Source organism: Empidonax traillii, unplaced genomic scaffold (genome assembly GCF_003031625.1).
Source record: "Empidonax traillii isolate 1590-97213 ecotype Southwest subspecies unplaced genomic scaffold, ASM303162v1 scaffold588:size748185, whole genome shotgun sequence".
Taxonomy (NCBI): domain Eukaryota; kingdom Metazoa; phylum Chordata; class Aves; order Passeriformes; family Tyrannidae; genus Empidonax; species Empidonax traillii.
Window position 1 is genome coordinate 120,445 of NW_020955781.1, and position 15,859 is coordinate 136,303.

Below are 15,859 nucleotides of genomic sequence, written 5' to 3' on the forward strand. Positions count from 1 at the left end.
TTTTTTTCCTGCTGGAAAGGAATGCTAGTACCATATAAAATACACTGGTTTCACTTGGAGAGACTTTTGATTCTTATCTGAGATAAATCAGACTGCTTTAAAATGCTAATCTTCATTATTGCAAAATATGCTACTAGGAATACTGGGAAAGGTTAAAAACAGCAATCTCGAGCCAAGCTGCTGATTGTTCATATTTGTACAGAAAAATATGGTTCCTTATTTACTAGATGCTTGCTCTGTGTTCATCCTAGTAAAGGATCCTCCTGCAGGCCTTAATACTGATGCTATTTTACCTCCCATAATGAATATTCAAAAGCTGCAGTCATTGAGGACTCAGGTGGCAAAAATAGTAAGATGATTGAAGCAAGCCTTGACATAAAAGCCTAAAAGTACATTTCCAACTACATGGAAATAATGCCGATTTCCCTTTCTGACCACGTAAAAGAACGGTGCCAGAAAATCTCCCATGAATTAAATGCCTTCTCACACACTAGTGTGATTGCATCTTTCTCTCTGTATGATGTGTTGTAATAAGTATGTTTAAAAAAAAAAAGGGGGGGGGGGGAAGACAACAGGGCTTTCTGTAATCCTCTCTCACAAAATATATTGGAATTGAAAAATGGGATAAAGGACACACTGTTAAGATATGGCAATGCATGCATTGTTTTCTGCATAATGCAGTCAGAGTCTCCATGGTAAAAAGAAATTTTTATTTTATTTTTTTTGTCACCATCAGCAGTTAACCTAAAGTAGGAGCTGCTCCATTTCATTATAGGTTAAATGGCTTACTATACAAAACTAGCTGAGCAATGTACCTCAGCAACACTGCATTTTTTTAATAGGTTTTAAAAACATGCTTGAAGATTAGTGAAGAAAAAACAATGCAGCACATGTTATTGTTCTGGAATTTTTTTTAATAGAAAGCACTCCTTTTCAGCATTCCCCCTACTGTGGAGTCACTTAGACACTTCCAGCTGGTGGCAGGGGATACAGCCATAATACAGCTTTCTCTGTCCCAGCTGTCTTTTTCATTACGTTAAATGCATTACGATGGCTGCACTGTTTTATAAAGGCTCAGGTGCAGGAAGGTACAGGAAGAAATCTGCAACTATGTATTTTTGTAGTGACTGCAAGCTTCTGCGAGATCTCTGAATCCTGAATGTGTTCCTGGCTCTGGTCACAGATTTCCTTCCAATCACTGGAACATTTGCTGTAAGGGCTGGCTAAAGGTGCCCGAGGAAATCACCTTTTACAAGGGAGCATTGTTGTAAAGGATTTTTAATGCATTATGGCTCACGCAGCATCACAGTTAAAGAAAAACAGGGATTTAGAAATAAATGCTGAGGAAGAAACTGAGAAAAAAAGAAAACACAGGAAAAGATCCCGGGATCGGAAGAAAAAGGTATCTAGATCTGTGCCAAATTCTGACAGGGATTCTTTTGTTTTAATTTTCTTACCTTGCAATTGAAGTATCAAAGCTTGTTCTTGTGTGTAACCTGGTAGCTGTCGGAGTAATTTGTTAACATTGTAAAATAGCATTTGTATCCACGGCTGTGGGGTTTGCAAAGCAATTGAATGTTTAATTGGGTATTAGTTGATTGCAGTGATGATGCAGAAGGTGTGCATTCATTTCCCACTTGTGTTACTGTGATATGCAAACTGTCTGTGAGTTGAAAATAGTTTGGAACCATGATACGAGGTTAAATGCTGAGCTTTCTCATAGGTTTAACAGCGTAATAGTTTAGTCTTACATACATGTACTTAAAAGGGATGTGTGTGCAGGCAGATTTTTTTTCTTTGTGTCGGGACTGTGTTACATGTTTGGCTTCTGAAACATCCATTTTTGGGATAATGTTACAAAAATAAGGTGTTTTAGTGTTTCTCTCTTTCCTAGTGGTGGGCTGTTTTAGAGAACTGAGCCGTAACAATCTGTTATTAGCAACTTTCTTTTGTTAGGGAAATATGTGACTGAGATCACAGAACCTGCTTTTTCTCTGCTGTAGATTTGTCTTAGCTGCAGAAAACCCTTCAACAAACTAGGATCTGAAAAATTCAGTAGGCACTGCATTGCTCATTGTTCAGTTCAGGAACCTCTGTGTGATTCCAGGCTTACTGTTTCTCTCTAAGGTATAAAGCAAAATAGTTACGGTTTGTGGCATAATGACAGATAAAGAGGCCAACCACTTTGGCAGCTCTGAGGATATGTCCTTAGAAATGACACCTTGTACTCTGCTCCATAGAAATAAGGCCCTGCCACGTCTTTGGCTGTATTTTGTTATAATTTTTCAAGAACATATCAAGGAGCCGGTTGTCTTAAAAGAAACCTGGGTATGTAGTAATTCTGTGTGCCTTTGTGAAATCCCCCTAAGGGGAAGATTGGATAATCTTCATATGCTCAGAGAAATGGTGCATGTGCTTCCTAAATGACATGTAGATTTCCTCTAACATATGTGCATCTTTTGGTTGGGCGAGAGTCAGCATTTCCCTGCCCTTTTCTCTTTCTTCTCTGCCCTGGCAGTACTATACATAATGAAAAGCACTCAGAAACCCACTGCCTTCTGTTCTAGTGAGCACATTAGGAGACTCTTTAACATGCTGCAGTACATTTGCTGCAGCCATCTAAACTGTAGGTATTTTTTTCTGTATGAATGTATACATTATAGATCTTCTGAGTCATCTTCCAGTATAAGGAACAGTATGGAAATTAGTTGCTGTCTTGGAGGTCAGTTTTGAGGTGCTGCTGTTTGAAACCAGCCTGAATTAGTAATATTTTTCTTGTTTGCTGTTCAGGTTGTGTGCAGGTCTGTAATGTATCTGTCAGGGTGGGTACCCCCCCATCCCCTGCTGAAAACGATCCCAGCAGTAAAGAATTGTAGGAACTGCCTATCAACCCATATTTACCTATGGCTTGTGAGCTAAAATGTGCAGTCTCTCAGCTAACTCTACTCATGCTGCAGGAAGCCCACGTTGTACTTGATGTGCTCAAGTTTAACAATAGCGTGCCCAGCCATATCCATATAGCGTCTTTGTGTGAGGGTGCTTCCTCACAGCTTGTAATTAGAACGATATAGAAGGGATATGTGAGTGAGAGGCTCTTGATTCAGTGAGGTGAGACAATTTGTGGACAAAAACGCTTTATTGTTTATACAACGTTGTGCTGTAGAAAGGAAATCTCATAGCAACCGGAGTGGCACATGGATAAATATCTGCCTGTTAATCTCAAATATATGGATTTCTTTCTTGTGTGAAATATGTGGGTTTGTTTCTGAATCTTAAGAATAAGAGAAAATAGAGAGTCTTTCCTCCACAAAATGATTATTTTGGGTTCCTTCCCCCTGACCCCTTTGTGTCACACTGGTATTTGGTAGCTTATTCCAGTTTCTTTCTGGGTTTCCTTAGGACTGTGCGGATTCAGGGCATGTAGAGGCCCTTCCTAGTAGGGGAATGGAGCAGAAAGCAGCAATTGATTAACTTAACACTTATACATTTGGGCATCAGTCTTCTCATATCAAAGACATGGTTTTGTTACCCAGTACATAGGGCGTAGGAAGTCCAATAATTGTGGTTTGCCATTTTGTACTTTCCTGACTATTTAAAACATTTTCCCCCCAATTTTTCCACTATGAGTTGTGAGTCACTTCTTGTTCCTCTGCACCACCCACAAGCAAGCAGTACTCGGGGATTTTTTTGTTGATCACATGATACTGCACAAAGCTAACCCTTTGCTTAAGCAGTATGCAGAAATATCCTTTAGAGTTTCCCAATCACATTGGAACAACAGAGAATGCTAATGTTTCTAGATAATTTATACAGTAAGGAGCCCAAGGCAGCCAATGGTTAGAAAGTAAGGCTGGTTGGGTGCACCCAGTGTCCTGGACTTGATGATACCAGCAACAGTCATGCTGATTTATGTTCCTATTTAGTTGGAGGTTTGCAGTCTGAGGGTAATATTTCACTGCTTTTGACTGGTTAAGCAATTTACAGTGTAATAACGTTTCTCTTAAGGCTTGCTTCAATACTTGTATGAGAGACATGACCTTTTTAAAAATACACACAAAACTAAACCCTGTATGATGTCCAATCCCACTTATTTTCAAGGTGAGGTATTCTCAGACTGCTGCTCTTCGCTCTGTAGAGATGCTGTGCTTCTGTGCCCAATGGGCCCACCACACTCCTTCTGTTTCCCTGGATTCAAGACATTCCAGGCCTAAGCTGAAAGGTGCTGAAAGGTTCAGACCTTACGGTTTAACTCCTGCAGTAGAATGGGATGAGGCCAGCAAGTGAAGGGTCTGCATTATACAGGTTTCCCCTTAATTCTGTTCAAGTTTATATTGCAGCTTCATGCAGTTCTGCCTCTGGATGGTTGTGCAGTGTCCTACACTGCAAATAGTTTGAGTACATCCAAGGGCAGACCTGAGCCTTAAGTGGTATCACAGAACAAGCCAAGCCACCCTTGAAAATGAGTGATTGATAGGATGGCTTGCTCAATACTTCATATTGCAGCTCTGTCATGCATAGTTTGGTTTGTGAAAACTAAAAATTGTTTATCCTGTAATAATGTCTGGAAAGAATTTAGTTGCTTAGTCAGTGCCGTTCCTAAAATAAAGGTGAAATCTCAGAGGGTTTTTTCATGTTCTCTGTTCAGTACATAGCAGAAGGCCAGGTCTTGGCACATACTCAATGATTTATGTTTTATACAATATTCAGAAGGGCTGAAGTGATTTCCATTTGTGTGGAGTGCTCAGGAGCTTGTGTGTTCTTTGGGAACATAGAATAATTTGATCGTAATGCAAAGTCTGCTGCTGTCCCTGAGATGTTAAAGGCTGTTGCTGTCACATCCTGTGCTGCTGCAAACTTGTGGGCAGCAGGGAAAGCAGTGAATGCCAGCATCACAGATCCTGCTAATTTCATCACAAGACTCGTGGTGTTTGAAGGTTTTATTTAACTTTCGTGTACAGTGGAAAAGTTGCCCTGTGATTTCCTAATGGATATGAATTGAAATGCTGTGTCAGGAATGATCAACCTGTAGGTGTGCAGCTGCTCATGTGGCTTGGAGGAGCTCATGCATCTTCTGGGCTGGGCTCTGCTCCCATCTCCAAGGGCCTGCCTGTGAGAGATGCTGTGGACTGCCCAGCTTAGCAGAGCTGGAGACACCTGCCAGGGGCAACGGGACCCCAGGAGGGCATCATCATCTCCTAGCTGGGAGACTCCCACTCCAGCTCTCTGTTTCCTTTCCCCACAGCTCTCTCAGGGCTGTCAAATGTTTTACAGATCTCAGCCATGTGAAGGTTTTAGTACAAACCTCAACTTTCACATGCAAACAAGTCTGCCAGTTACCAGGTAAAGCTTTTAACGCAGATAACAACTAGAAATCCTCATTCTTTTTTTAAAAAAGTAGTAATTCCATGGTTTTGAAGCAAATATAGATTAGACATCTGTTTCATAGTTTCTGAAGAGTTGGAACTGAGAGTAGTAGAATCCAGGTAGATTGGGCACAAATGATTGTTCCTTAACTCATTTGTGTTAAGGCACAAACCAGGCAGATGTTGCTCTAACATCTGGGAACTTGACCTATGGTAAGTGAACAAATCGTGTTATTTAGGGTCTGAAAGAGAAATTTTTAAGTCAGTAAATCTTTTCTAGGTGTGATAAATTCCAGTCCTTTCCTTAATTTTTGACACGATCCTTTGTCAGAGGCAAATCTGATTAAATGGAAAGGCATTTTTTGATAGATGTTTAGGGGCACTGGTGGATGAGATATCTACTAACAATGTTGAATTCTTACTAGCATGGAGCTCAGTGGTGAAAGTGTTTCTATTCAGCTGGAAAAACAATTCCTTCTTTGAAGATGACCCCCAAAGGAATGAAACTATTGCATTGTATTGTGTGGGTAGCACTACAGCATCATTTGAAGTGGGCACTGCTCAGTGTTACTTCGTTGTTTATAAACCCAGGAAAAATTTTGCTCTGTTAAATTTTCATTTAGGCAGGTTTAGAACATTTACCTTTTCCTCTTCACCTTCCTGCTGCCTCAGGATTGTGCAGTCACAACGAATGGCCATTAGTTACCATGCAAATGTCAGTTTGGGTTATAAACCGTGTTGTGCCTGATGTTACCAGCTTGTGGTGGGAGGAGATGGGGAAGAGGGAGGACTAACAATGTTATGGGAAGATGGCTCAGTGACTAGATTTACAGCTGAACTCTCAGTGAGTGTAAATTAATCCTGTTTCCAGTACCTGGTTGATATTAGTGGAGTCTTTTATCCTTCTGGGTTTTTTTTTCTATTCAGGTTTGTTTGGGGTTTTTTTTGTGGATTTGGTTTTTTGTGGTGGTGTTTCGGTTTGGGTTGTTTTGGTGTTTTTGGTTTTTTTTTCTGAGAGTTGGGGAAGGGGGTATTGGGATGCTTTTGAAGCAAAAATCAAGTTATGTGGTTATGAATATATTCAACCCTTTGCCAAAAGTCAAAGCTCTGCTAATTTCAAGCTCTCAACTTGCATGAATCGATGGCTTCAGGATAAGTCATGGATGCTTTGAATCTGCACCCCATGGCCATTCACTAAATGCTTGTTACTGAGAGCCAAAATATTTGTCAACTAGTGGAACTGACTGAGCACCTGCTAAAATTAAGAGTTAGTCAGACCTAGTTTGATGAGGGGGTTTGGGAACTAGGCTCTTGGTGTATATGATGTGGATAGAGGAAAGAAATACAGAAGAAAAAAAAGTCTGAGTTCTGAGTTGTATTAAAAATAAAATTCCTTCCCATCCAAAGCCTGATGTATTCCCACAGTGATTTGCCTGGAAGTTCAAACAATAAAGGGCTGGATTTGCTGCTATTCAGAAATTTTGGCCTCTAGTAGAGTGGTATCAGGGAGTTTCTGGCTGAGGCAGCTGGACTAGCAAAGGACTGTGTCACAAAGACAGAGAACTGGGCCTCAAGGGCTTGATGGGGCCCAGTGTTGCCTGTCCAGTTTGAAACCTTTTAGCACTCTCTAAAATAATGCCCTTCTGTTAGAATGGGATGGAGAGGGGCCTCTTTCAGATGATGAGCTCAACAGAAATGGTACAGCTGCCCCACATTGTTCCTCACTTCAGTTGTCTAACTTGGACTATAGCCTTATATTTTAAATGCAAAATGATAGGTGCCTTCAGAGGATAATTCAGTGCATGTGAGACAGGTTAAAGCCATATCCTCATCTTCAAGGTATTGAGTATCCTCCATCCTTGCGGCTTCAGCTTTGGGCACTCAGCAGCTCAGGCTCTGGTGGATGTCTGGGATCGTACAACACTTTTAAAAATCTTTTTGACGTGCCTGTTGCCTTGTGTGATAGTTTAGTGGAGTTCTGTTTTGCTGACCAGTGCTCTGCAAGGTGGGTAATAACTGCCCCGCATGGAAAATGTCAGCTTTTGTTTTTATTTTTTACAGAAATCACTGTGTGGTAGCTTGGAAGAGAAATCCAATATGATGTTTCTTTAGTATTTATTCAAGGAAGACTGCTGTGGACAGGAGAACTAGGCTGAAATAAGATTGTGTTGCTAATTGAAAAGAAAATTCACTCTGGGCTGTTTGGTTTTTTTTTTTTAATAAATAATAATTTTGCAAATAAGCTAAAATTTATGACTAGTTTAGTAGTACCAATTGGTACCACATGAGATTTAGTACCCTCAGATGTACACAAGCAGTTTAATTCCTTTGTATTATGTACCAGCATTAAAACTTTATTTTGCCTTTGTAGTTGCAGAAAGATACAGGACATGTCACCTTCATCTGAAAACTTTAGAAAACTTCTTATGATTTGTTTCAACAACCTAACTTTTTGTGGTTCATCTGTGTTCCATTCCCAGTTTTGGTTCTCAACTTACTAGGCCAGCTGCACATCATGCCGTGGCAGTTTTATGTATCAATTTAAAATCTCAGTTTGAGAATTAATTTCAGTATATTTCTATTTTTTCATTGAAAATAATTTATAATTAAAGAGAAAAGTACGAGGTAGAAGGGTTTCACTTATGTTTCTGATATCCTAGTTTATGTAGAATATATCCTACTCCATATTTATGCAACTGAAATTAATGGGATTTTATGAAAGTAATTACTTCTTGATGAAAGTGATATTATCCAAGTACTCTGTTAACACACTGATTGCTAATGAGCACAAGCAGGAAATGAAGGTCTGTACCTTAACAAGTTATCCTCTGTCCCATCATGGCAAGTTACATACAATGTCTGCATTTATTTCATGGGTATAATATGGCATGTAGTGCCTAGTGGGGGCTACTTCAACAAAATCTCTATCAGTGGCATTAAGCCTGGTGTCTCGGGTGACCCCATCTCTATCAGGAGCCAGTCAGGATCCCAGGTGTGCCTGGTGCTTCACCCATTGAATTAATAATAATTAATAATCTATAAATACAAAAAAACCTACTGTGATCTTGTCCCTTGCTTCCCTTGTGAAGGAAGGGACACCTGCTCTAGTGGAAAGGTATTCCTACCCATGGCAGAGGGTTGGAACTAGATGATCTTTAAGGTCTCTTCCAACCCAAACCATTCTGTGAATTGCATTAATGTATTCCACGCTCAACTCTATAAGTACATGTGTATAGATGGGATGATGTTTGTATTTTTGTAGAATATGGAAGGGAAAATAAATACTTTTTTTGTGAAATCCTGTCAGCTCAGCTCTGAGATACAGGCTTGTCCTTAACCCTGTGGCCGCAGCCTCTTGAAATAAGATGTTTTTAAGTAACCAGGCTCTGCTGGAGTAAGAGAGTTGAGAGGAGAGTCAGAAGAGGGGACAGGTAGCTCCTGAATTGTGACTGTTGTGAAAGGATTTCCTGGAGCTGCTGAAGTGGCTGTTTTCGCATAATCATATTTTTAAAGTAAGCACCGTAATTATGCAAATCCTCGAGCTCTGACAGACTATGGGCAACTGGTAGCCAATATGAATTCAAGTACTTGCATAGTTCACTAGTAGTGAGGAGTAACCACAAAGACCCCTCTCCACTAATGATGGTTTGATCTGTAGGCTGGGGCTGGTGCTCTGGTAAGCAGCTGCTCACGTGGCATCTTTGTGCTCTCATTGTCCTGAGAACAGAACCTCATACCCTTTGCAGGTAAAGGATTTATACCCAGCAAAACATCTGTAATGCCCATACGACGTGAGTGAGTTTGTTTGGGTTCAGGGCAGGAGCAGGAGGGGAGATAGTGGTCAGGGATTTATTTGGTTGTGACTGCCCAACTGTGTGTTTTGCACCAGCACATCCACAGCCCTGAGTGAGGCATCTCCTGCTTCCTACAGTGAGTCTTCATCTGTGGTAGGGAGCACTTAGAGTGGGAGGGGTTGTGTAGTGCTGCAAGGGCTTTAATTTCAGAGGAAGCATGTTCCCTTTGCAGTGGCTCCAGGAAAGCCTGGCTCAGCCAGTGCTGTTGGCCAGCCTGGGTCCTTAGGGAGAAGCTGTCCACAAAGTTGTTAGCAGTGTTTTCAGAAGTGCTGCGGGTGTGTATAAATAATTTGTTTCTTCAACTCCGTCGTTTACAGTGTGATTCTGGTCCATTGCTGCCATGGATTCCTAAAGGAATTATAAATCCTATTTTTAATGAAAAGACAATTTGAAGAGAACAAATCATTAGATCAAAAATTTAATGGTCTCTTTCAAACTCCTGTCTCCTTTCTTTCAAAATTCTTCAAATTGGAGTATCACCAGCAATTTCTGCATCGCATTCTGAGTTCACAAAGCTCAGAACGATTCAAAAGTCAGTGCAGTTCTTGATATCTACCTTTCGGTTAGAGCACACTGATTTGCATATTCTAAAGAGCTTTCTTTAAAGGCAGCATTAAAATAAAAAACTATGTGATACAATTCTGTCTGCGCCCTCTAATAAACCGTACTTTTACCTGCCCTGTTTGTTGCTGTTAGAAGATACATTTGTGGAACTCACCTTCTTCTGAGCACATTGGTTCATTTTCTGGTGAATTACTTGCAAATGTCAGGATGTGGAATAACTCCATCATTGACTTCCTTCAGTTAATCAAGATTTTCACAGGGAGCTGGGCAGTCATCCTTCCTTGTGACATGTCCTGTGTGTTGTCCTCAAGTTCACCCACCTGGAATGGTCTACAGTGTTCTCTGGGAACTTGCAGAAAAGCAAAGTTGTGCAGCATCCTCTGGATAGATATTGCCTCCACTTCCCAACATCAATTTTACTAATAGAAGGCAAAGGTAGAACTGAGGCACTGACTGTAGTTAGCTACAGTCACTTTTCCAGGGTTGAATCAGAATGTCTTCTAAATAGAGGCATTAATAGCTTTAGATGAAATTCCTTCATAGGTGAAATAATATTATTTTCTCCCACACAGCTTTTTTTCTTTCATAATTGCATCACCACTCCTTCTGGATCCCTACCATGGTATCTCTGAAAATGCAGTTGTTTCCTATTCATTAATCACTAGCTTAATGTTGAGCATTTGCAACCATCTCATCTGCTGAATTTACCATTGGCCAGTGAGGAAATACCAGTGTTTGAGTGATCTCAGTCTGTAACCTCTTCTCCTGCTCCCTTCGGATTTGTATCAATCTAGCAATCATCTCTGGTGCTGAGGCTAATGATTTCATGCTCAGGCTGTATGTAAATTAATGGAAATATTATTCAGAATTAGAGTGCTGGCTAGACCCTGAATAAGCCTTGCTATAGGGTGCTCGCTGTGCCTGAGGGGAAAGATCCCCCAAGAGTAGACATAGGGGTACCAAACACCTCATGATGCAGAAAGCTAGAAAAGAGGCTCAATCTATGTGAGAGCAAATGCAGCATTTTCCTGTAGTGCTGAGGAGACCTCTCTCAAAAGAGGCTTTTTTTTTTTTTTAACCAGGCAGTAGCAGACAGTATGTTCTGGAGGGTGGCTGTGGACAGTTTCCTTTTTCTTACACAACACTCTGAAAAGTTAAAACATCCCATAGTGAAGTATTGCTGAGAAGTGGGTGGGAAAGGTTTCCTTTATTACATTTTTACCATCTAAGCAAAGAAAAAAAAAAAAAAACATCTTCAAGGAGAATTGGTGAATGTACTGGATACCTGCAGTCCTAGTTTTTCCTACCACTTGATTTAATTTGAAACTACCAGCACTTTGAAGCTGTTAAACATCAAAATTCTGATAACTAAAGACTGCTGTTTTTCTACCAGTCTGAAAAGATTAAAAAGATGTTGAGAGGAAAACATGTCTCATGACAGTGGGTGCACAATCAAAGTTTCTAAGTAGGGCAGCCTGAGGAACAGCCAACGCTTTTTAACAGTTATGGAAAAGTATCTGTTGTTTGATGTTCCTATCTGATATTTTTCTGTGTACCTTTTTTTGTGACATCAGACTGTCTGTTTATGCTTAAAGAAGGCTTAATAAATGTTTTGCACACTCAGCACATACTGCCCACATAAAAAAGAGAAGTATGCAAACTTCCAAGTCATCTAAGCAGCAAACAAGGAATCAGGGGTTCTCCCACTGACTCTTCCAGTTTGATCTTAAGGAGTTTATTTAATCTCTGGTTTTCCTGTCCATAAAATACCTCTGTATTTTTGTTCTTGTGCATTTTAAGGACCTCCTTTTAAATGGCAAGCACTGACTGTTTTCCTGTTCTTGGTGTATAGAATATATTTTGCATGTCTTGCATAAGACGTGTTGCTACGAAATAAGACCCATGCAGGGTTTTATAGTTTTTTAATGACCTCTGAGTTGCTCAGTGCTGCCCTGGTGTGTGACCTATTGGCTGTGTCCACAGCTCTCGTGAACATTTTTGCTGATGTCTTGACATCATTCTGGAGAAATGTGTTTTTTCAAGAAGTTTGTGCTTTTTGAAAAGCTTTTGGCGGAGAGGAATGATGCATGGTAACAGTTCTAGTTATAGTCCTTGGTATTCAGTATAAATCTCCAATTTACGGTTATTTAGCTTAATTTTTTTTATATAGTATACCAAGCCATTGACTAAAGGCTATTTTACAATGACTGATTACACTAATTAAGTTGCAGATAGAAACCCATATTCTTTGCAAAGACTTTGTGAAGCTCCTTTAGAATTGTTTCTGTTTAGCCTACCCAGTCTACAGGAAAGTTGTCCAAATCCTGGGTTTAGAAGTGCATGAGTTTAATCTAAAAGGGCTAAATCTAGTGTATTTTATAACACTGTATGTATTTTCTTGTTGACCTACGTGCTTGTCATCCTTGAAGCTAAACTCACTGAATTGTGGTCAAGTCATAGGTCCAATTAGCAGAACCACTGAACATATGCAATAAATTCAGCTTGAAAGGCCACATGCACAATCTGCCTTGGGTTGGAAAGCCAAGAGATGCTGTGACCAAACAAGATCCGCAGGGAAGCTGTTCAAAATCGTAGCCCTTTGTTCCCAACAGCAAAGCTGCCCCTTTCTCCTTGTTTACTACCAAATGCAAATGAGCAAATAAGGCTGGTGCTCTTTTAAAACCAGTCAGTTTGAAGGAAGATGAGAAAAAAAGAATGAAAGGATTAGAAAGGGCCTTGATATTGAAATGGGAACAATGTTTAAAGGGGAGATACAGGAACTGTGACTGGGGCAGCTGCCCCAGAAGTTTGGGGTTATTTTGCCTGTAACTAGGTGCTGGGAGATGAACCCCTCATTCCAAGGAGCTCCTTATTAGCCTGAAATGTTTTGTCCATGCTGAGTCAGTAGATAAAACCCAGGAGGGAAGGGAGCAGAACAGGAAGGACAAAGCCAGCAAAAATTCAGCCTGTGCTGGGGCCTGGGCTCTAAAGCCTGCTGAGTTCAGGGAGGCTGCAGTTCCTTTCAGGACAGTGCAGACAGGCTCTCTGAGCAGCACAGGCGATGTGTGGCTGATAAGATGGCAAAGGGGATGTCTCTTCTCCCTGAGAGCATCCGCTGTGCTGCAAGAGAGCAAACACAGAGCTGCCTGCAGGGCTGCTGCTCTGATTGCATTGCTGCCGTGGGACTGCAGTGGTCCTTGCGAGCCCCTCCTCCCCAGGCAGAGATGTTGGCGTGGGAGGGGGAGGAATTCGGGCACTGAGGTAGGCAAAATGATAAAAACCCCTCTAGCTATGTATAGCAGGGTGAGACATTTAATTGTTTGGAGGACATCCAAGCAATTGCATCTGATTAAGTCCTTGAAAAGATAATATCTCTTCTCCATTATCTGGTTGCTTGAATTTATACAGTGGCTATATAGCCTAGTGCTTTGTCAAGGTCTAAATACAAAGAGTTAACCACAAATTAATCGGGGCTTGTCAGGTTTAAGATATTTCTGGTACAAAGTTGAGCACTTAATTTATGCCTGCAAAATATCAATTGTTCCCTAAAATTGTAGTCTGCTAACCAAAATATATTCTTCTTCATTGTTAAAGTTTATGGGGGGGAAGCAAAATTCAACTTAATGTCTTTCTGTGTGTTTCTTTCTCAGTTGCAGTAAAATTTTCTCACATTTTCTTGACAAGTCAAAATCTCTGTCCTAGTTTTCGCAAGACATGTTCTCTGTGCCTGCCTGCCTTGTTTCCTAGAAAATAGTTGTCCAGAGGAGTTGCCTGAGAAAAAAGCAAAGGTAGTATCTGAAAAGGAAAATAAAGTCACAGATTATATTCATATTCAAACATAATAATATCTTAAGGAAAGACGGAGTAAAAATACGAAGGGAAAAAATAAAACTGGAGGGGAAGCAGAGCTGGCAAAGCCGGCCAGCAAAACCTCTGCCAGAGCTTTTGGAGACTTCTGAGTGGAACTTTACTTTAGATCTTCCTAATGTTGGATCAATTTTGTGTGATTCAGTTATTCAAAATAGCTTTTGTTTTGTTTTGTTTTTTTGAAACATGCATACTAAATAGTGACAGTTGATTTTGTTAATATCAGTTACTTTATGCTTTTGTTGCTCAGATGAATATTCGGTCCTTTGCCTCTTGGATAGTTTTGCTCATTGAAATATAAATTGAATATGTGGAGCCTTGAAATGAGGGCTGCCTGGAACCAGTTTCATTTCTTAGGTAGCCAGTTACTGCGATTCAGTAAATGCCATTGTCTGTAGTTCTAATATTTGACAGTTTCAGATTAGGGCTGCACAGCTTTAGGGAGGATTTTCTAGCAGCAAAATTTAGGTTTAATGTGCAGCGACCTTATTTTGAGTACATCCTGCTGTTTGATGAAGAGGCATCAGTGGCTGCTCAGGGGCAGAAAGGTGGCAAGAGAGGACAAGGTCAGAGGTAACTCGGAGGGAGTGTATTAACCAGCCCCAGACTGACAACACTTGTTTGCAATGGCAGAACCAGAACGTTTAATAGCAGAGGAATAAAAATGATGCTGGATTTTAGATTTCCTTCTGCAGTGAGGAAAGGGTAGGTATGTTTTCTGGGAGGTGCTATCCTGTCACTGCACAGCAGTGCAGGGCAGGCAGGGGAGGAAACCTGGTCCTTCAGCCTTGCACTGTTTAGCATACTGCTGGTATTTTAGAGAACAATTGTCTTCCATTCTAATTATATGAAAACATTAAGATTTCACTTTAAAGATGCTGCAAGTCTCTTAAGTCTAGTTGCATTTTACTTGGAATTATTTTTTAAAAAATTAGACCCGTGGGCCATGGCATTGTTGCCTTTCCTGAATGATGCTGACAAGTGCAATGGAAGTGCACATGGGAGTCCAACCAGTTGTAGCATAGCCTGCAAAATGAGGGGAACTCACCTGTCTCATCAGAAAGAAGGACTTAAATCTTTCCCTCCTCTAGAGAGCTAAATTCTTCTGCCTTAGAGCAAGGAAAGCTTCTCTTTGCTTTGCTTTTAAAAACCTCTAGCTGCTGAAGATGTATTAGCTGTTGCAATTGAAGTTTATGGGGAGAAATTATCCTAAGTACTAGGCACAGATTTTGGTTTTCAGAAAACAAAGTATTTTGCAACTAGATGGGGTGGTCAGCTTTATGTGTTCAGCTCATAGTAAAGAAAAACTTTGGACAACTTCTGGTTTTGAAATCTTTATTTAATTTTTACTTCTACTTTCAGACGGAAATACGTACAGTAAAAAGGTGCACTGTTGTTTCTCAGAGCTCACAGATGACTAAACAAAGTGCAAGATTTCTGTGCTTTTGTTGTCATGGGTCTGGTTGGTCAAAAGTGCTAAGTATTTTGGGACAAATCCAGCACGGTTCTTAAGCATGCACGTAAGTTCAAGCCTATTTGTAGGAGCACTGTGTGCTTAAAGCTGAGACCGGTCTGAAGTGACGTGTTGCATGGGGGTCATGGTGCTTATCCCATCAGGAGAGAGAGTTTTTAGGAGAAAAGGTCCATCCTGAAATGCTATTGGTTATCCCAGCTCTGTGCAAACAAGGCTGGGTGTGAGCACCTGGGAGCTGGAGCTGACAGCATTTACCTTGAACAGCAGGTGGAAATATTGAGGAATCTAATCAATTAAAAAATATGGTATTTCAAAGACAGTATTTTCTTCATAGGTGTTTTTTTTAAAAAACTAGTGTTATCAATATTTGTACCTCAGTAAATAATGATCAGAGACAGACAGCAAGAAAATCTTGAAGACAAGAGCAATGATAAGTCCATTACAAATGGCATAGAAGGCCACCAATCACTAAGTCACTGCTGATAATTGCACTCTTATTATTGATTTAATCATGCTTATTAAGCAGCTAATTAACTCATTATATGGATAGTGTTACAGAGTTATTAATCCAATATGTAAAGTTGTAAGTATATAAATTCTCCTTTGGGTAGTTATTTGTATGCCACAAATAACTGTAAATTTGGAAGATATTGGCCAAAACATAGCGGCTAATTCAGGCCAATTTTTTTCAGATAAGTTTCTTAATTTCAAAAATACGGAATTTAATCTGCTCAGTC

General features: G+C 40.3%; 1 protein-coding gene across 9 annotated transcripts in view; it reads left to right on the forward strand.

Annotated features, from left to right (window-relative positions):
* Nucleotides 1–818: 818 nt before the first annotated feature.
* ANK3 (ankyrin 3) overlaps nucleotides 819–15,859 on the forward strand; it is a 207,839-nt gene continuing 192,798 nt past the window's right edge. For 2 of the 9 annotated variants that reach the window (XM_027898273.1, XM_027898275.1), the window contains exon 1: nucleotides 822–1,402. In XM_027898273.1, coding sequence (XP_027754074.1) covers nucleotides 1,289–1,402 — 114 coding nt within the window. In that variant the 5' untranslated portion in view covers nucleotides 822–1,288. Of the gene's footprint in view, nucleotides 1,403–15,859 lie in introns of all 9 variants that reach the window. The other 7 variants (XM_027898271.1, XM_027898274.1, XM_027898272.1 and 4 more) reach the window with 7 other exon arrangements.